This window comes from Chrysochloris asiatica, unplaced genomic scaffold (genome assembly GCF_000296735.1).
Source record: "Chrysochloris asiatica unplaced genomic scaffold, ChrAsi1.0 scaffold00039, whole genome shotgun sequence".
In the NCBI taxonomy this organism is placed as follows: domain Eukaryota; kingdom Metazoa; phylum Chordata; class Mammalia; order Afrosoricida; family Chrysochloridae; genus Chrysochloris; species Chrysochloris asiatica.
In genome coordinates this window covers 9,322,655-9,345,439 of record NW_006408557.1, presented here as the reverse complement: position 1 = coordinate 9,345,439, position 22,785 = coordinate 9,322,655, and the positions used below count along the sequence as shown (strand labels likewise).

The following is a 22,785-nucleotide window of genomic DNA, read 5'->3' as shown; positions in this document are numbered from 1 at the left end:
CTCACTATCTGTGCACCTCCATTCTGGTGACTAGAGGGGGTGCCTGAGTGGACACCCCAACTGGAGGGGTCTACTATTCATGTGCACAGATCTAGATCTGCTCAGAATTGAAAGGGAAAGACCCTGCTTAAAACCAAACACAGCACAAAACGGCCACAGTTGGCCCTGAACTGTTTATCACTAGGAAAAAAGCCTGAGCGGGGGTTGTGGAGTGGGAGAGAGACAGACTAAAAAGGAAACAGGTGGAAAATTAAATCCTGAGTTACGTCATAATGACCTACAGTGGCATCTTGAAATTTCTTAGGCAGGCTTGAATACAAGAAACCAAGAGAGGGATATTAAAGTCATACTTATATTTGGCTACAGATTTTTTTTCCCCTCCTCTTTTCTTTTTTCTTTGATTACAGTATCCAATCTGTCTTTTTTGCTGTTGATGTTTTGTTTTTCAGTCCTCTCTTTACCTTTAAAGGGGCTCATTCTCTCCCTACATTACCCAAGAAGAGACAGCAATTGTGGCCATATAGTCAATCTACAATCACAACCCATAAAATCCCTCCATTCAGGTAAGAACCAATACCAGCTGCCATACACCAGGTAGGCAGCCAAACACCTGTGACAGTTACTGTGAGTTGAGTAATAAGAATAATAATAAGGGAAGCCCATCTCCAGATCACATCTACCTGGAGGCAATCAGAAAGCATAACAAAGTATCATCATACATTCATTTAGTATTAAGGTCACAACTAACTACCAAATATGCTGAAGAAACATATGACCATCTCTGGACATGTCCGGAAATGAGATAAAGTGACTGATACAAATGAGCTGGAGGTAGACCTACACTCCTTATTGAAAGGAGAGCAGGCTTTGGAAATGCCTGAGAAATAATTCAGAAATATGATCATGAAATGTATCAAAACACCTTACAGAGGAGTTGCAAAAAATAAGGAAGAAGTCAGGAAAGTGATGCAGGAACAATAAAATTAGATGCAGCACTGGAAACAATTCAGAGCTTGCAGAAAGAGGTTCAAATGATTAATAATAGAACATCATAAATGGACAATACATTGAAAGGGCAAAGGAGTAGAATTGAAGACATGGAAGGCAGAACTAGTGAGCTGGAAGACAAATCTTTCAATACTACTAAGATAGAAGAGTAAGCAGAAAAAATGATATAAAAAATCTGAAGAAGGTCTAAGATTCATATTGCACAACATGAAGAGGAATAACTTAAGAAAGAATTACTGGCATTCTGGAACAGGAAGAATCATAGATGTCCACAGAGGAGATAGTTGAAGAGCTGCTGGAAGAAAATTTCCCTAACAACTTGAAAAGCAAAATGGTAAGCATTCAAGAAGTTCAACAAACCGAAGGAAGGATAGGCCCCAAAAGAAAATCACCAAGACATATAGTAAACTCTCCAAAATTAAAGATAAGGAGCCAATCCTGAAGCAGCTAGGGAAAATAAAAGTGTTGCATACAAAGGCAAGCAAGTCAGATTAAACTCAGATCTCTCAGCAGAAACCATGTAGGCAAGAGGGCAATGGAGACACATATATAAAACCCTGAAAAAAACAAAATGCCAACCAAGACTCCTCTACCCAGCAAAGCTGTCAATCAAAACATTCCATGATAAACAAAGCCAACTCTGTGCTGCAAAACATCCTAAAGGGAGTTCTGTGGATTGAGTTCCAACAAGAACAGATAACAACCAGAGATTGACATATGTGGCAGCACCACCCAAAACTCAATTGACAAATGGAAGAGCCGAGAACAGAATAAAACTATAAGAAGAAATTCAGAGGATCTGGGAGGTTGGTCTAGGATCAAAACAATCACAATGTAAAAGAAGGTAAGCACATAGAAACAGAAATTCAGGTGGTGAGAAGGTCAGGTAGATTATAGGATAAAATAGATTGTCTTAAATGGAGGGAAAAATTAATAGAATATTCAGTGACCTCAAAGAAAATTAATTCTTCACAACATACCAAGAAAATGAAAATCCAAGAATATGGAAACAAAGACATGCAGAACAAAGAAACCAGGAGCACCACAAAAAAACAAACATAATGACAGCAATTAATCCATACCTATCTCTGGTAGCGCAGTGGTTACAAATCAGGCTGCTAAGCTCAAGGTCGGCAGTTTGAAACTACCAGCTGTTCCACGTAAGAAAGATGAGGCTTTCTGCTCCCATACAGATTTGCAGCCTAGGAAAACCTGTGCAGGGTCACTATGAGTTGGAATCAACTCCATGGTGCTTTACAACAACAACAACAGTTGATAATTACACTGAATGTAAATAGATTAAATGCACCAGTTAAGAGATGGAGACTGGCAGAATGGATAAGAAAACAAGATCTTTCAATATGCTGTTTGCAAGAGACACACCTTACACACAAAGACAAAAACAGACTAAAGTTCAAGGATGGAAAAAAATATATACTAAGCTAAATGCAATAAAAAATAAGCAGGAGTGGCAATACTAATCTCTGATAAAATAAACTTCAAGCATAATAGATAAAGATGGACATTATCTCAAAATTAAAGGGACAATTGAACATGATGACATAACCATGCTAAATATTTAAAGCAAACTCTAATAGATTTGAAGAAAGAGACATCTACAATAATACCGGGTGGTTTTAATATACCACTTTAGAAAATGGATAGAACCAGAAAAAAACTCCACAAAAACACAGAGGAACTACAAATAACAATCAGCCAACTGGACCTCATAGATGTATACAGAGCATTTAACCCAACAACAGCACAATACACATTCTTTTCCAGCGCACATGGAACATTCTGCAGAATACACCATGTGTTAGACAACAAAACAAGCCCCCGTGAATTTACAAACATCAAAATACTACAAAGCATCTTCTCAGACCACAATGCTATCAAATTAGAAATCAACAATAGGAAGACCAAAGAAATAAAGTCAAATACATGGAAACTGAGTAACACCCTGCTGAAAAGTGACTGGAGAGTAGAAGAAATAAAACATGAATTCACAACATTCCTAGAAACAAATGAGAATGAAAATATAACATACCATAATCTTTGGGACACGACAAAAGTGGTGTTGAGAGAACAATTTATTGCAATAAATGCACATATCCAAAAAGAAGAACCAAAATCAACACACTAATACAACATCTCCAACAATTAGAAACAGACCAGCAAAGTAAACCTGCAGTCAACAGAAGAAAGGAAATAATAAATATTAGAACAGAAATAAATGAGATAGAAAACAGAAAAACTATATAGAAAGAATCAACAGGACAAGAAGCTGGTTCTTTGAAAGAATTAATAAAATTGACAAACCGTTGGCAAACCTAACAAAAGAACAGAGGGAGAAGACATAAATAGCAGGCATAAGAAACCACATGGGTGATGTCACAATGGAACCAATATAAGTAAAAAGGATAATAACACAATATTATGAAGAGCTGTACTCCAATAAATTTGAAAATCTAGAGGAGATGGATATATTTTTAGAAAAGCACGACCTACCTATCTTATACAGAGTGAAGTAGAAAACTGGAACAGACCCATAACAAAAGAAGAAATTGCTCAGGTCATCAAAAAACTCCCAACCGAAAGAAGTCTAGGCCCAGATGGCTTTACTGATGAGTTCTACCAACATACAGGGAAGAGCTGTCACCAATTCTACTCAAATTATTCCAAAATATTGAAGAGGATGGAAAACTCCCTAATGCATTCTATTAAGCAAGCATAACCCACAAACCAAAACCAGGGAAGGACATCACTAAGAAAGAAAATTATAGACCAATATCCCTCATGAATATAGATGCAAAAATTCTCAACAAAATCCTAGCCAACAGAATCTAACAACACATCAAAAAAATAGCACATCATGACCAAGTGGGATTCATATCAGGAATGCAAGGATGGTTCAACATTAGAAAAACAACCAATGTAACCCACCATATAAATAGAAAAAGGAAAAGAACCACATGATAATATCGATTAATGCAGAAAAGATATTTGACAAAATTCTACATCCATTCCTGATAAAAACACTCAACAAGGTAGGATTTGAAGAGAAAATCCTCAACCTAATCAAGAGCATATATACAAAACCAACAGCCTATATTACTCTCAATGGGGAGAAACTGAAAGCCTTCCCCTTGTGAACAGGAACCAGACAAGGATGCCCTTTGTCACCACTCCTAATCAATATTGTTTTGGAAGTCTTAGCCAGAGCTATAAGGTAAGATAGGGAAATTAAAGGCATCCAAATTGGCAAAGAGGAAGTAAAACCCTCTCTATTTGCAGACGATATGACCTTATACATAGAAAACCCCAAAGTCTCAGCCAAAAAACTACTGGAGGATCTAGCAAAGTGGCAGGGTATAAGATCAACATAAAAAATCAGATGGATTCATCTACACTAATAATGACAATGCTGAAAAGGAAATTAGGAAAGCAATACCATTTACAATATCCACCCAAAGGATGAAATATTTAGGAATAAATATAACCAGAGAAACAAAGGACTTTTACAAAGAAAACTACAAAACTCTATTACAAGAAACCAAAAGAGACTTACAAAAATGGAAGAATATACCATGCTCCTGGATAGGAAGACTTAAAATTATGAAAATGTCACTACTATCCAAAGCTATCTACACATTCAAGGCAATCCCAATCCAGATTCCAATGACATTCTTCAGAGAGATGGAGAAGACAACTACAAACTTTATATGGAAAGGAAAGAGACCTAGGATAAGCAAAGCACTGCTTAAGAAGAAGAACGAAGTTGGAGGCCTCTCAATCCCTGTTTTCAAAATTTAATACATGGCTAGGCTACAGTGGTCAAAACAGCCCGGCACTGGTACAATGAAAGAAAGATACATAGATCAATGGAACAGAATTGAGAATCCAGAAATTAACCTATCCACATACAGCCAAGTGATTTTAGCAAAGGGCCAAAGTACATTGAGTGGGGAAGACATAGTCTCTTCAACAGATGGTGCTGGCAGAACTGGAACTCAATATGCAAAAGATTGAAATGAGACCTTTACCTAATGTCCTATACAAAGACCAACTCAGCATGGGATTAAAGACCTAAATGTGAATCCCAGAATTATAAAGGTCATCAATGAAAAAGTAGGGACAAATTTAAGGGCTCTAATCCTGGGCACCCAATTGCTGTTGTTTCTAAGTGCTGTCGAGTTGGTTCCAAACCATAGTGACCCTGTATAGGATTTCTGAGGAGCAGCTGGTGAGCTTGAATTGCCATTCAACTGACTTTGCAGTGTGGTGCATTAACCCACAGCACCACACTCTGGTAGTGTAGTAGTTACGAATCGGGCTGCTAATCTCACAGTCAGCAGTTTGAAACTACCAGCTGTTCTGCGGGAGAAAGATGTGGCTTTCTGCTCTTAAAACGATTTATAGCCTCAGAAACCCTGAACCAGGGTCACTATGAGTCAGAACTGATTCCTCGGCACATAACAACAACAACAACAGTCCTGGGCACACACAGACTATGAAACATTGCAAAAATTATACAAACAAAAGACAAAATAGATGATTGGGACCTTCTAAAAATTAGAAATTTATGTGCATCAAAGGATTTCACCAAAAGAATAAAACGGGTGCCCACAGAATGGGAAAAAAATATTTTGCAATGACATAATCAGACAAGGGACTAAATTCTAAAATCAACACCTCTATAAGAAAAAGACAAGTAGCCCAATTAAAAAATGGGCACAGGACATGAACAGACAGACGCATCACCAAAGAAGACATTCAGGCAGCCGACAAACAAATGAAGAAATGTTCACAATCATAGTTATCAGAGAGATGCAAATCAAAACAAGGAGATAATCATCTCACACCAGCAATAATAGCAAAGTTCAAAAATGCAGAGGACAATAAATGCTGGTGAGGATGTGGAGCGACTAGGACCCTTCTACATTGCTGATGGGAATTCAAAATGGTCCAACCACTCTGGAAAACAGTATTTCACGTCCTCAGAAGGTTAGAAATAAAAATACCATATGATCCAGCAATTCCTCTACTTGGTATATATCCACAAGAAATATGAGCCATAATACGAGTAGATATATGCACACCAATGTTCATAGCAGTACTATTCACAAAAGAAAAAAAGATGGAGACAGCCTAAGTGCCCATCAATGGAAGAATGTATAAATAAACTTTGGTACATACCCACAATGGAATACTATGCTACCTTGAAGAACAACAAGGAAGCGGCAAGCCACCGTATAACATGGATGAACTTTGAGGACATGCTGAGTGAAATTAATCAGTCACAAAAGGAAAATATTACATAAGTCCATTATTATAAAAGCTTAAGAAAAGATATCCATACTAAAAGGAGAAAAATTTCTTTGTTACTGGTGGGGGTGGGGTGGGGGGTTTGGGAGAGGTAGAGGAAGGTGATGGTAGAGCACAAGGTAGGGGTCAGACACATCATAGTTCAGGTGTTGGTGACGGCACTATATAAGAAGGGGGAGGGGGTGGAAGAACAAGGTAGATAGGGGAACACTGAGACTGGTTTGCATGTCCTAAGTGGGACAGAGGTAAATAGTGATGCATGCTCAACCTTGGAACAACAGGGCTCTGTGATACAGGGATCGAGGCATAGTCTGAAGAGGGGAAATAATAATAAGATGAATGACTGTCTTATGAATCTTGGTTTCCCTTGCCTACTATTGTAAAACAGACAGTTGAGTGGGATAGAAAGGAATGTCGGGAAACATGAATATAGAAAGCTTGTAAGCCTGTCTTCAGCCTATAACTGATCGGAATACTTAAAAGGGGTTCTACAACTTGCCCAGTGAAATAGGCCTCTTGTAGAGCCTTTGCAGTGTATAGGATCTCAGGTGGAATCCTGAGCCCCATCCAGAACCTTCTGAGGTGGGGCATTCCCACTAGAAAGGACAAGCAGACCAGCACGGAATAGCTAGAGTGACAGAAGGTACATCTTCAAAGAAAGATCATCAGGAAAAACCCAAAACAAAAAAGGCAGTATAATTGGCTACTAAGGCTACTACAAGAATGAGCAAGCAATTTAAGTTTCCTCAGGAGAAACCCCTCTCTAAGACTGAATCTCAAAGGGAACAGGCATGTAAGCTTGCTGATGACTATGTTGGTCTACTGGTGAGAGGAAGAGGGGGAAAGGCAGCAATGAAGAAATGGGTTGAATTTAACCACATTTCATGGACTCCCACTGACCTGGAGATGAGAGAGAGAAGAGGAAGGGCTGGTTGGTCCAAAAGTGTGGTGAGACCTGGGGACACCTGAGCTCATGGAAAAGGACACAGCCACAGAGAGCTAGAGCTGAGAGTGAAGCATGCAGCTGATATAAATTGAGGGGAGATGCACAAGAATACCCAAATTTGCAGATAGTACCCATTTGACCTAGCCTCAATGGCTTGATGATCAGAACTAGACTAGAGGAAGACAGGGGAGAAAAAGAAAAGAAAACAAAAAAACACACAATTTTTGATAAACTAGGAAAAATTACTACAATTTGATGAACTTGACCTATACGCATGGATGTAGTAGCTCATACCAACAGAGAGGGAAGGAATCTTCACATCAAATCTGTACACAGGGTAGATAGGGACGGGCAACTTAGACATTGGCTACCTAAAATGAGGGAGTTTAGTTTAAGAGTGTGTGAGAGAAGATAGAGTTCCCACTGAATAGTTTTCATCTTACCTAGAAGTTTTTTATTTTATCTTACAGTCCAGAAACAGAGGACCCAAGGACCATCAAGGAAATAAGGAACCCTATCCAGAGAAGCAGCAACACCAGAGATGGAGGCAGATATGGGGACATGGAGAGAGGGAGCAGCTGAGGACTCTAGATTCATGGGAAGACAAGGACTGAAAGCTGGCAGCCAGGAGGCAGACTTACTGAATGTGCCCTTTGGTGGTTTAAATTATTATATATGCCTGAGTGTTTAAAAGAGAGAAATAGTGTTAACTGATGGTACATGGAGGGAATTATGATCACTGTAATGAAACAAGGTGTATGATTTGTTGAATGTAAAACCACATATCTACCCTGTAAACTTTCACTCAATTCACAATAAAAACATTTTTAAAATGTAGTCAGTAAAATTTTTGTGAAGACTTGTTGAAGACACAGTGCTGTTTTATGTCTATACATTATTGTTATGTTCCCTCCAGAATGTATCAGGCATATTGGTTTGAAGGGGTGGTGGGACAAGAGTGAGCATTGGTGGGTCTATTAGGGTGGGGGAACTGTGAGCTTGGTTTTGAAGGAAGGAGGGGGTGGTCTCACACTAAAAGCTGACTGACCTCTGTCCCTCGGAGGGGTGCGACGACTGTGGAAACTCAGGTATGGGATCTGTCCTCTCTGAGCTCCACTGTCCTTACTCATAAAAAGGGTATACATATGGTTGTCCCTATCAGATAGAGATGCTGGGAAAACTAAATGGGAAAACATACCTAAAATGTCTTGCTCAGTGTGTAGCCTTTCAGGAAAGTTTCCCTATTATATTTATTCATATTTAAAATAACGCAGTGACAATAATATGACCTTCAGAAGGGGCTGTGGGCTGCTATCTCCACAGTGGAGCCTCCTGGGTTGTTTCTGGCTTTTCCACTCCCAGGAAGCCTCTTACATACAAGGCTCTGAAACTAACCCCCACCCCCAAACCTATCACCCTTGAAGGTCCCACCTTGTCTGGCCACGATGAGGCTGGCCATGCAGTCTGGTACGCTGGTCCCAGCAGCAAGGAAGGTAATACCCATGATGACATCAGGAATTCCCAGAGTGAAGCCGATGATGGTGACCTGGAAGGCAAAGGAAAGAGGTGCTAAGCTGAGGTCTAACTTCACCAAATGCCCATTGGAGCCTGCTGATCAAGACACAACCTTCCTTGGTGCTCTTTCTGGAAGGCAACGTTTCAGCTCTCTGTGTTCATATAGAGGATGCAGGACACCATGGGACTCAGACCAGAGCTGGTGGTTCACTGGACAGTATAATACAGAGTCCATGATTTCCAACAAAAGATCTACTGTTTTGTTTTGTTCCTTTTAGGTGTGAGAGGGAAAGAGTTTCTGGGAAAAGGCAAATGAGGGACAGACTATTTGAACTCGGGATTGTCCTGGGAAACCCAAAGTGGATGGTTGCTTGGGATAGGAGCATCTTCACTGGAAGAGGAATGATAGAGGCTTACAAGAACTAAACTTACAAGGGGCTGGACACCACCCAGAATTCCCTGGTTAGAAAAGCCACTGCCACTGACCCCTTTTCTCTATTCCTTGGAGCTGGGTTACAATGTCAGTGACATATTCCTTGTCAATATTATTGTAGTAGCTTGTACTCAGTATTTAGACAAGGCACTAAATGATTGTCATGTGCATTAGCATAATTTTTACAACAACTCTATGATCTATTATGATGTCCATTTTTCAGATGAAGAAACTGAGGACTGGGGAAACATTTATCCCAGTCACATGCTACTAATAAGTGGCAGATGGGGGATTCCAATTAGGACCGATGGGTTTATTTTCATAGGTAACCCCTCACTTGATACAGAGTGGTTTTTAGGTAGAGGCTGGACACAGGTGACACTGAGACAATTTCCCATTGTGGAAAAGAGCCCATTCTTGCCACCAATTTCCATACGGGAAAGCTTAGAGGAAGGCCTGTGGTGAGACAGCTCGATTGAGGGGCCAGTGGCAAAGAGAACCAAGTAGAGACACTGACCTAACAAGAAGAGAATTTGCAAGAGCTGAAACTATTAGGCCATTTTAGGATCCACATGATTGCTGCATTTTCTATAAAATGCAACCACATTCTTTTTATGGAGCAGTTACTGAAAGAATAGAAAACCCTGACTTCACGCCTGAAGCCACATTGATCTCTGGCTATTCAAAAGTTGGGGAATGTTAGGTAAAATTCCTTGGAATGCCTCACTTGTTCCCTTTCTGACCAGAGAATACATCTCATTTCTGCTTGGTGCTGATTCTAACTTGGGGATGGCTTTGAGGCTTTTTGATTTCATCTTCTGTGAGGAAAGTGCGATGGAGAAATATTTCCATAATATTTCTCTTTTGTTATTGTTAGGAGACTTTTGTGGAGTGGAGCCACAAATGCCCAGGCCCAAGCCATCCCCTTTGGCAACCCTTGATTTTCCTTTCTAACCCTCTGTAAGAATCAGGCCTGGCTTACCCACACTTGACTTGTAAGGCACACATTAACTATTAGGATTACACTTGCGAGTGTATCTGGAATTGGGGTGGATTCATTATCCAGGTGATTGATACCTCGTCTCCTGCTCCTCTCTCTCTCTCTCTCTCTCTCTTTTTTTTTTCCTTTTAAGCATAAACCTGTTTCAGAGTTGATTCTGTGTGTGTGCAACCCCATGTGTGTTAGAGTAGAACTGCGCTCCACAGTGTTTTCAGTGGCTGATTGGCTGGATTTTTAGAAGGAGATTACCAAGCTTGTCTTCTGAGGTACTGATTAGCAGTTGAGTGCATTAACCATTTGCACCACCCAGGGACACCTGTTTTGTACTTCTGGCCATTTCTCAGGACATATCAGTTCCTCCATCAGAGGAGGAGAAAAGCAGAAAGAGGGTGAACCTCAGATGAGTCACCTAATTTGCTTAGTAAATTTCAGAGCAAACCATTGAGCACATTGTGGTCGGGGACAGTGAGGCCACTCCCCAGACTTAGAACAGAAAGGGAATTCAATGAATATGTCCAATTAAAAAAAGAAAAATCAGTGAATTCAGGATGAGGGTGAGATCCTTAACTATGAGATACGGGTTTTAAAAAAAACATTTATCGGTTTCTGTGTGACTCTGTAGGCAAGGGATAATTATGAGTTAATGGACTCAGGGTTACAGATACTATTGCCTCCAACTAATCTTTTTAAAACCTTTTCTTAGCTCTTGAGTTCAATTCTTCTGAATTTATATTGTAGTTATGCTCGACACTCAAGCAAGATCAGTTTACATTTGCATAACTTTCTCATGGCTTTTAATTTCTGCTCAACTCCAATTCCGTTGAGGTCGATTTGCTTTCCCGTAAAAACTGCAATCAGAACTAGGCAATATATACGCAATAGCTTGATTTTCTAAAATTGCTTTGTTGAGCTACAGCACCACAGCCAATCACTGCATGGTTACTGCAGTCTCAGAAGGACCTTTGAGGAGTCACTGAGGCCAATGAGCTCATTTGTAATTGAGGAAAAGTGAGACTCAGACAAGGTAGTGCCTATGATAGAGCAGCTCACCATTCGCCAACTCTTCAGGTTTTCCTTCCAGGTCTCTGTGATGGATGGATAGTACCATCCAGCCGGCTCCAACTCATGGCAACCTTAGATACAACAGAACCAAACGCTGCCAGGCCCTGTGCCATCCTCATGATCGCTAGTATGTTCAAGTCCAAAGTTTCAGCGATTGTGCCACTCCCTCACTAAAGTCTCCCTTGCTGTTTTTGGATTTCTACTTCACCAAATACCATGTCCTCCTGCAGTGATTGATCCCTACTGATGACATACCCAAAGCAAGTGAGTTGAGCAATGTTCTGTTATGATACTTTGGGTTTTCATTGCCTGATTTTCAAATGTAGATTCCCAGGCCTTTCTACCTAATCTGTTTTCGTCTGGAAATGTCACTGACTCTGTCCACCATAGGTGACCCTGATAGTATCTGCAATACTGGTGGCATAGCTTCTAGCATTGTTGTTGTTGTTGTTGTTAGGTGCCATTGAGTCGACACCGTTCTGTGTACAACAGAACGAAACACTGCCCAGTCCTGGGCGAACCTCACAACTGTTGCCACATTTGAGCCCATTGATGCTGCCACTTTGCCAATCCATCTCGCTGGGGGTCTTCCTCTTTTTCTCTGACCCTCCACCTTACCAAACATGATATCCTTCTCCAGTGACTGATCCCTCCTGACAATATGTCTCAAGTATGAGAGACGAAGTTTGGCCATCTTGGCCTCCAAGGAGCACTCTGGCTGCACTTCTTCTAAAACAGATCTATTGGTTCTTTTGGCAGCCCATGGCACTTTAAATATTCTCGTCCAACACCATAACTCAAAAGCATCAATTCTATGGTCTTCCTTATTCAATGTCCAGCTTTCACATGTATATGAGGTTATTGCAAATATTATGGCTTGGATCAGGCGCACCTTAGTCCTCAAGCTGACATCTTTGCTTTTCAATGCTTTAAAAAGGTCTTGTGCAGCAGATTTGCCTAATGCAATACGTCGTTTGATTTCTTGACTGCTGCTTCCATGAGTGTTGATAGTTGCTCCAAGAAGAACGCAGTCCTTGATAACTTCAATCTTTTCTCCACTGATAAGAATGTTGTTTATTGGTCCAGTGGTAAGGATTTTTGTTTTCTTTACACTGAGATGCAATCCATACTGAAGGCTGTGGTCTTTGATCTTCATTAGTAAATACTTTAAGTCCTCTGATTCTGAAAGCTATGCTACGGGTATTTTAAATACCAGCAGGGTCACCCCTGGTGGACAGGCTTCAGGTAAGCTTTTCCAGGCGAAGACAGACTAGGAAGAAGGGGTGATGAACTACTTCTGAATAGTTAGTCACTGAAAAACTTATGAATAGCACAGAAACACTGTCAGATACAATGCCAGAAAATGAGCCCCTCAGGTTGGAAGGCACTTAAAATGCCACTGGGGAAGAGCTGCCTCCTCAAAGTAGAGTTGACCGTGATTATGCAAATGGAGTAAAGCCTGTGGGAGTAAAGCCCGCAGGACCTACATTTGCTGATGTGGCACAACTGTAGCATCATAGTAACACACAAACCACAGTGATACGACAAATGGGCAGACAGGTGGATATAGGTGGAGTATATTTCACTACTCCAGCAATACTGAGTAGAAGTTACAGTGGGTCAGCTCCATGCCATTATGCATGGAGACACTCTTTTGTTTGCATTTCCTCTCTTGCATGTCTGTAGTAAACCATGAGAAGAGCATTTCCCAGTAGCCACTGGTCCAAGGAAAATGAGCAAACCTATGGAGCAGACCTAAACACAACCTGCTACCTGAATCAAACTTGACTGTCTGTAGCTGGAAGGCTTGATGCTTAACCATTCCCAGGATTCAAACCACAGTCAAGCTACAGACCCGAGAATAGGGAACTAATGCTGCGGTTCTAAATCACTGAGTTTACAGGTGATTTGGTATACAGCAACAGCTGACTGATGCAGCTAATTGGCTGAAACCCCACCTCCACTTTCCCGTTAGTGGAGTGTGTTTTTTCTCTGAAGAGATCTAGCAGGGTTTTGGGGACCTGGGCACACTCACCATCCACACCATCATGTAGGAAAAGGCTGCAATCCACAGGGTGGAGGAAGCGAACGTCACCATAAACCATTTCTCCCAGCGGGGTTTATTGCAGTTGGGGACAGTGAAGTATAAGACAAAACTCAGGGGCCAGGTGAACATCCATTTCACGGTTTCCAGTTTACCAGCTGGGAAATAAAGGTAAAAAAAAATCAGCTTCATGTCACGGCCCCACCAACCCTCAGCATGGCTTGCCCCTAACTGAGGGCCCCTGCACTTATGTTGCTCCTTCCCAAAAAGATTCCAATGCCTCCCCATCTCCAACAGAACATGACTTAAAAAAACACAAGTGGAATTCAAAAATATATCTATTGCCCATCTGCTACCTATGCCTTCAAAATGAACAGACAATTCACTTTGAGTCAGTCAGGGGGATGCCCATGGGAGCAGATAGTAAAAGATGAGGAAAACAAATACTCAGGACACAAACAGGGGTGCAGTGTGTGTGTGTGTGTGTGTGTGAAACACTTGTGTATCTGTTTTCCATGTGGACTGGTAACTAACTAACTCTTTTTCCTGATTGTGTTGCTGTCAGGGGACATCAATGGACACAGTGCCCTCTAGTGGAATTGCTCAGTATGATATGTATAAAAACCCCAAATCAAACCTGTTCTGGCTCATGGTTGACCCTGGAGACAGAGCAAACTACCCTAAAGAGTTTTCTATATTCTTTACAGAAGCAGATTACCAGGTCTTTATGCTATTGTGCTTTTGGATAAGTTCAAACTGCCAATCTTTAGGTTAGCTTGCAGAAATTATTTGAAGGCTTTTAAGGTTGTCAAAAATGCAGTGTTTGTCTCCCAAACTGATACGGATTTGCAAACCAGTAAGCTCTTTGACTGGTTTACAGCTTGCTAACTCCCTGTTTCCATAGATAAGATGATGGATCTGTCAGTGCTGACCACATCAGCATATTCTGTGTTGCTGAGTCCTTTGTGTATTAGAGAAACCCATGGGTACTTTTCTCAGTGAATACATTGCTCCTTGGGAGTCCTGGTAAGATGCTGACAGATAACACGTGCTGACTGCAAGGTCAGTTTGAACTGCAAGGTCGGAGGTCAAACCTACCTGTCACTCCTTGGAAACCCTATGCAGGGTCGCTATGGGTTGAAACCAACTCGATGGTACTTAACAACAACAACAACAACAACAACAACATATTGCTTCTTGTACCCTCAGATTTGATAGGTATATTAATTCTCTTTTGGCCTTTATTACCATTCTGCCTAAGTATTAATTCACCCCAGGAAAGAAATACATATATACGTATCTACTTCCAACTTCTGTTGGCAGACAGAACATTGGTATCTCCCAGCAAGTTTTTGTGTGTCCCTTTCCTGCCAGTCTTCCACACCTATCACCATAGAGTTTTTCCTGCTCTTGAATCTCAAATACATGAAACAATATGATATGCATTTTTGTGTCTATCTTCTTTTATCCAAGGTAATGTTTTTTGAGATTCATTCTCATATTAGTACTTTGGTCCTTTCAATTGCTGTGTACAGATATACCACAATTTTCATACCCAGTCCTGTGGGTGAGCATTTGGGTTACTGCCAGTTTTACGAGATTAGGAAAAAATGGCAATGCATATTCCTAGGCAAGTCTTTTGGTGGGTGTGTTTTCATTCCTCTTGCGAAAGAGAAATTCCACCCAGGAGTAAGTTGCTAAGTCATATGTTGGGTGTCTACTTAACTTTGAAATAAACTGCCAATCTTCCAGAATGATTGTACCATTAAAGTTAGGAAGATTTTGAAAATTATAACATTTTGAACAACGATGAATAAAATGTTTAGTAAAACTTATTTTCTAAATTCATACCAGTATGCAGAACTTATTTCATATATTTCTTATAGCAGCCAGTCTCCAAATGGCTTCTTAAAGCTGCATTAGAAAATTACATAAAACCATTTTGCACTCTCTGTCATTTCCTGGATGACCTAGGCAGTACAGTCTCAGGGCTTGGGCTAAAGCATTTTCCTAAATCAAAGTTGGGGGCAGATCTGTGATTTATGACTCAGCTATCCAAATTCTCCAATGTTCACTTTCCTTATCTGCAAAATTTAGATACAGTAGCACTCAGTTCACAGAGTTTCTGGGAGAAATAAAGGAGATCATACTAGGGTTGGGAGTGAGAAAATGTATGTTCACAAGTTGCTCAAGTGGAAAACCTCTTGAGTCATTCTTGCTTCTTGTCTTTCATCACTGACATCCAACCTTGGTCACCTGCCAAGCGCATTCCCAATCTATTTGTGTGTGACCATCCACACAGCCTCATCTGTCACCTTGCTGAGAACCTACTTCCACTTCTGCCTTGCTTCCATCCTCCTTTCCCCATCACTGGCCAGGGGGATGTTTTAAAAAAGCATATTAAATAATAGCATTGTTGTTGTTGTTGTTATGTGCCATCGAGTCGTTTCTGACCCATAGAGACCCTGTATAGGGTTTCCAAGGGTGCAAATCTTTACGGGAGCAGAAAGCCTCATCTTTCTCCCGCGGTGTAGCTGGTAGTTTCGAACCGCTGACCTTAAGGTTCGCAGCCCGATTCGTAACCACTACACTACCAGAGCTCCTTACCTGCTTTAAAACCTTCCACTGGCTTCCACTACTCTTAGAGTAAAACCAACTCTGCTTAACTTGGTGGACAGGATCCTGCGTGGGTTAGACCCTCCCATTCTCCCTTCTCACTGCACTCCTGTAACCTCAGCCTCTTTCTGCCCTGTCCTGTCAGCCATCTCACTGCCCAAATGTCACCTGACCCTCTAGTTACCCAATCTAAGCAAGAACCTCACCCACCTTACTCTTTCTGTTTATAGCAAAATTTTTCTATATGAAATGATCAGGTTTATTTGCTTCCTCATTTATTTTTGGCCTCCCTGACACTAGAATAAAAACTCTCAGAAGGCTCACCTTGTTCACTATTCTATTTTGAATGCCTTGGAAAGCGAAGGGCATGTAGCAGATGCTCAATAAATATCAGTATCAACAGCACAAACATTACTATGAGAAATATAATAAGATAGACTAAAAGAAAATTATTTGTGTTTGTAAAGCTAGGGGTATCCTATTAACAAATACAAAATAGAAACATTATAAGAAAGGGTAACACTAATCATTCCCAAATTCTTTCAAAAATAGAAGAAGAAAAGACACTCCCCCTCATTCACTCCACGAGGCCAGTGTTACTCAGATAGCAAAGCCACACAGAGACACCACACACACAAAGAAAGCTACTAATCAATATCTCTTATGAATAAAGGTACAAAATATAAGCAAACTAACCAAAATGATTATACACCTTGATCAAGTGGGACTTATCCCAGGAATGCTACGGTAATACAGCGTAAGAAAATCAGTTAGCAGAATACCTCATGCTAATACAATGAGCCATACAGTCATCTCCATTGATGGAGAAAAGACACTTTACAAACCAACATCCTTCATGATAGCACACTAGGAATAAAAGGGAAAATCCCAAACATGACAAAAAAGCATTTATGAAAAGCTTACAGCTAATATCAGATTTAATGGAGAAAACTGAAAACTTCCCCTCAAGATCAGGAATCACTGATATTTAACACTGTACTGTCACTTCCAGATAGAGGAATTAACAAAGAAAAAGCAGTGAAAGTATCCAAATTATAAAGGGAGAACTAAAACTATCTCTATTCAAAGACAACAGGATCTAGAAAATCTCAAAGAAGCCACAAAAAAACTACTAGAGCTAATAAAGGAATTCAGCAAAGTTGCAAGATGCAAGATCAATATACCAAATTCAGTTGTGTTTTTATACACCAGGAATGAACAATCTGAGAAAATCAAGAATGCAATGCAATTTATAATAACATTTACAGGATAAAATAACAATGAATGAACTTAACTAGGGAGGGGGAAAGCCTAATCAATGAAAACTATAAAATAATATTGAAATAAATGAAAGAAGACTTAAATAAATGGCAGATACCCTGTGTTCATGGGTTGGAAAACTTAGATATCAATACTACCCCAAACAATCTATAGATTCAATGTAATCCATATCAAAATTCCACAGTACATTTTGAAGAAATGAAAGAGCCAATCGTCAAATTCATATAGAATTGCAAGGGGTCCCAAATAATCCAAACAAATTCACATAGAATTGCAAAACCCAAACCCAAACGTACTTTTGAAAAGTTGATTTCAACTCATAGTGAGCCTACAATCTACATCAGGACTGCTCCTTTGTGTTTCTGAGGCTGTAAATCCTTATGGGAGCTGATAGCCTCATCTTTCTCCAGCAGATTGGCTGGTGGGTTCAAACCGCTGACCTTTTGGTTAGTAGTCCAATGTTTAACTCATAGTACCACCAGGGTTCCTTTATAAAATTGCAAGGGGTCACAAATAGTCAAAATGGTCTTGAAAGAAGAACGTAAATAGGACTCACGTTTCCAGATTTTAAAATGCAATATAAAACTGTTATAAAGATAGACATATAGACCAGTGGAAAAGAATGGAGAGTCCAGAAACAATCCCATTTCATTCATCAATAATCAATAGGTTTTCGACAATGGTTTCAAGGACATTTAATAGGGAATGAATAGTCTTTTTTAACAAATGGTGCTGTGACAAGTGGTTATTAACATGCAAAAAATTAAGTTGGATTCTTCTCATACCATCTTAAAATGTCTTAATGACCTAAATACATGAACTAAAACCATAAGACTCTTAGTAGAAAACATAGAGGCAAAGCTTAAAGACCTTGTTTTTGACAATGGATTCTTAGTTATAATGCCAAAGCAAGAGCCACAAATGACAAAATAGATAAATTAGTTTTTATCAAATTAAAAAAAAATGTCCATCAAAGGATTTTATCAACGAAGTAAAGAGATAGCCTACTTTGGTAGAAAACATTTGGGAATCATGCATCTGATAAGGGTTTAATTTCCAGAGTATATAAAGACCTCATCTCAACAACAGCAAAACAATGCAACTGAAAAATAGGCAAAGGACTTAGATGGACATTTCTCCAAAGAAGAGAAAGTACTTGAACAGATGCACAACATATTATTCTTTATTGTTGCTGTTAAGTGCCGTTGAGTCAGTTCCAACTCACACTAAGTCCACAATGAGATTCCACTTCACACCTATTAAGATGGAGTTCTGGTGTGGCACTACAGGATCAGTACTTGATTGCTAGGTCGGTTTGAAATACAAGGTTGGTAGTTCAAACTCACCAGTCACTCCTCAGAAACCCTATACAGGGTCGCTGTGAGTTGAAACCAACTCGACGGCACTTATGAACAACAACAAGGTGGTCATTATCAGAAAAACAGGAAAACAACAAGTGGTGAGGATGTGGAAAACTGGACCCCTCATTGACCTTGCAGTCCAGTGCATTAACCTACAGTGCTCCACCATGATTCTATAGAGCCCAGTAATTCTCCTTCTAAGTATATACACCAAAGACTTGAAAGCAGGAACTCAAACAAATACTTGTACACCAGTGTTCACTGCAGCATTATTCCCAATAGCCAAACAGCAGAAACAACCCAAGTGTCCATGAACAAATAAATGGATAAACAAAGTGTGGTATATCTGTACAGTGGAATATTATTCAGCCATAACCAAAAAAGGAAGTTTTGATACATGCTGCAATATGGATGACCCTTGAAAATATTATGCTAAGTACAGATATTATATGATTCCTCTTATAGGAAATATTTGGAATAGGAAAATGCAGAGAGATAAAAAGTAATTAGTGGTAAACAGGAAAAGGTAGGAGGGGGATTATGTTAAGGGACGTGTTAAGTTTACGTGTGAGGTGGGAAAACAACTTTGGGAAACAGATCATGGTGATGGTTTTGCAATATGGAGAATGTAACTGATATCACTGACATAAAAATTTGTAAAGTAATGGGAAGTATTTTTCTATGAGCTGCTGTGCATCCCTTTAGATTTAAGATTTGGAGATGGCCACTTAAATGATGAGAACGTTGATACTCTGGCTGGGTCACAAAGCAAGAAAATTGTCTGAGATAATTTGTGCAGAATAGCAGTATGGTCAGATCTTTGGATCGCAAATGCAATCTTGAATTCTGCAAATTTCTTTGCCTTGGAATGCAGTGATAAATATTTTATCCATCTGGGGCTCTTGAGAGTGGAAAAGATCTCTATTTGGTTCTTAATTTCCTTTAGAAAATAAAGAAGAGAAGAAAGATGAAGTGAAAATTGATGACTTCAAGAGCTTGGCAATAGATATTGATTAGATAAATTTGTCAGTCAGCACCAGTGTGTTTTGGAGGTTTTTTTCTTCACATCTGTTAAAAAAATTCTGATTTGATATTATATCCAGAAAATGTAGTTTATCTGATGCATGACATGAAGTGTCCTGATAACACAATGTATTAAGTGTTGGTCTGCCAACCACAATCACAAAGTCAGTGGTTCAAACCCACCAGCCACTCTCCTGGAGAAAGATGAGCCGTTGGTGGGTATAGAATTTAGTCTTAGAAACCATAAGGGGCAGTTCTGCTCTGTCCTATAGGGTCACTATGAATCAGAATAAAAATGATGGCAGTGAATAAGCATGACACAGAGGCTTTCTTTTAGATAGCAACAACCACCTAAAAACCAGAGTATTCTCTGAAGTTGTTGTTAGGTGCTATGGAGTCTCTCTGATTCACAGGGACCCTACGCCTAATAGAGCTTGCACCATTCTCACAATTGATATGTCTGAGTTCACTGTTGCAGACTCTGGGTCAACCCATCTCATTGGGGGGGTCTTTTTTGGAGTCCCTCTACTTTATCAAGCCTGATGTCCCTTTTCCAGGGTCTGGTCCCTCCTGATAACATGTCCAGTGTATGTAAGACCAAGTCTTGTTAACCTTGCTTTAAGAAGCATTTTGGCTATACTTCTTCCAAGACAGATTTGTTTGTTCTTCTGGCAGTTCATAATACTTTTAATATTTATCAACACCATCATTCAAATTCTTCTCCAGTATCCTATATTCATTGTTCAGCTTTCACAATGCGTATGAGCCATCTGAAAATACCATGGCTTGAGTCAGATGTACCTTAGTCCTCAAAGTGACATCTTTGCTTTTTAACACTTTAAAGAGGTAATTTGCGGCAGACTGGTCCAATGCAGTATGTTGACTAATTTCTTGACAGCTGCTCCCATGAGCATTGATTGCTCACCCAAGTAAAATAAAATCCTCAACAACTTCAATTTTTTCTCCCTTTATCATGATGTTGTTTCTTGGTCCATTTGTGAGGATTTTTTGTTTTCTTAACATAGAGTTGCAAGATTATTTTTGATCTTGATCAGCAAATGCTTCAAGTCCTCTCTGCTATCAGCAAGCAAGTTTGTGTCATCTGCATATCACAGGTTGTTACTGAGATTTCTTCTAATCCTGATGCTGCATACTTCTTCATATAGCCCAGCTTCTTGTATTATTTGCTCAGCATACAGAATGAATAAGTATGGTGAAAGGATGCAACCCTGGCACAAAGCTTTCCTGATTTTAAACCATGCAGTATTCCCTTGTTCTCTTCAAACAACTGCCCCTTATTTACAGTTTCATTCATAGTTTGTTATGATCCACACAGTCAAAAGCTTTTGCATAGTCAATAATACATAAGTAAACACATTTTTGGTACACATATGTTTTCCATCACAGTCTACCTGACATCAGCAGTGATAACCCTTGTTCCATATCCTCTTGTGAATTCAACTTGAATTTTTGGTAGCTCTTGTCCATGTGCTGCTGTAACTCTTTCTGAATTATCTTTGGCAACAATTTGATATTAAAGGTATTATTTAAAATTTTTGCATTCTTTGGGTCACTTTTCTTTGGGATGAGCACAGATATGGATCTCTTCCAGTCGGTTGTCCAGGTAGCTGTTTTCCAAATTTCTTGGCATAGACTAGTGAGTGTTTCCAGCAGTACACCAGGTGCAACATTTCAATCGGTATTCTGTTTGTTTCTGGAGTTTTGTTTTTTGCTAATGCTTTCAGAGCAGTTTGGACATCTCCTTCAATATCACTGGTTTTTCAGCACATGCTACCTTCTGAAACAGCTGAATATTGACTAATTATTTTTAGTACACTGACTCTGTGTATTCCTCCAATCTTCTGTTGTTGCATCCTGTATCATTCAATATGTTGCCCAAAGAATTCTTCAATATAGCAAGTTGAGGCTTGTATTTTTTTCTTCAGTTCCTTCAGCTTGAGAAATATTAAGGGTGTTCTTCATTTGTGGTTTCCTAACTCTGGGTCTTTGCACATTTCATGATAATACTTTACTTTGTCTTCATGACTGTCCTTTGAATGTTCTGTTCAGCTTTTACTTCATCATTTCTTCCAGTCACTTTAGGTGTTTTCCCTACTTTCAAGTTTCAGAATCTCTTCTGGCATCCATTTTGGTCTTTTATTTCTTTCTTGTCTTTTTAAACGACATTTTACTTTCTTCATGTATGAGGTCCTTGATGCCATGCTGCAACTCCTCTGGTCATTAGTGTTCAATGCATCACATTTGTTCTTGAGAAGGTCTCTAAATCCAGGTGGGATATAGTCATGGACATATTTTGACTCATGTGGACTTATGTTAAATTTCTTCAGCCTCAGCCTGAACTTGCATATGAGCAACTGATGACCTGTTCCACAGTTAGCCCCTGGCATTGTTTTGGCTAGGCTAATGATATTGAACTTCTTCATCACCTCTTCCTACAGATGTAGTCATTTTGATTCCTGTGTATTGCATCAGGTGAGGTCTGTGTGTGTAGTAGTGATTTACATTGTTTTAAAAAAGTATTTGCAATGGATAAGTTGTAGGTCTTACACATTTCTATTATACAATCTATGAATATTTGTATCATCAATGCCATATGTTGCCAATTACTGATCCTTCCTCTTTGTTTCCAACTTTTGCATTCCAATCACCAGGAATTATCAATGCATCTTGGTTGCAAGTTTGATCAATTTTATACTGAAGAAGTTGGTTGTTGTTGTTGTCAGGTGCTATTGAGTCGGAACCGACTCATAGCGACCCCATGCACAGCAGAACGAAACAATGTCTCATCCTGGGCCCACCTCACTACCACTGCCACACTTGACGCCATCAATGATGCCACCTGGCTAATCCATCTCATTGGTGGTCTTCTTCTTTTTCTCTGACCCTCCACCTTACCCAGCATGACATCCTTCTCCAGCAACTGTTCTCTCCGGACAATGTGTCCAAATTAGGAGAGATAAAGCTTAGCCATCTTGGCTTCCAGGGAGCACTCTGGTTGTACTTCTTCCAAAACAGATCTATTGTTTCTTTTGGCAGTCCACGGCACTTTCAATATTCTCCTCCAACACCACAACTCAAAGGCATCAATTCTTCTACAATCTTCCTTATTCACTGTCCAGCTTTCACATCCATATGAGGTTATTGAAA

The 22,785-nt window shown here is 39.8% G+C and overlaps 1 protein-coding gene across 1 annotated transcript in view; it reads right to left on the bottom strand.

The window, feature by feature from the left end:
* SLC24A3 (solute carrier family 24 (sodium/potassium/calcium exchanger), member 3) overlaps nt 1-22,785 on the bottom strand; it is an 820,359-nt gene that overhangs the window by 42,435 nt on the left and 755,139 nt on the right. Inside the window, exons 13-14 of the mRNA XM_006860745.1 lie at nt 13,328-13,494; nt 8,714-8,828 (exon numbers count right to left, since the gene is read on the bottom strand). Of these exons, the coding sequence (XP_006860807.1) occupies nt 8,714-8,828; nt 13,328-13,494 (282 nt within the window). The remainder of the gene's footprint in view (nt 1-8,713; nt 8,829-13,327; nt 13,495-22,785) is intronic.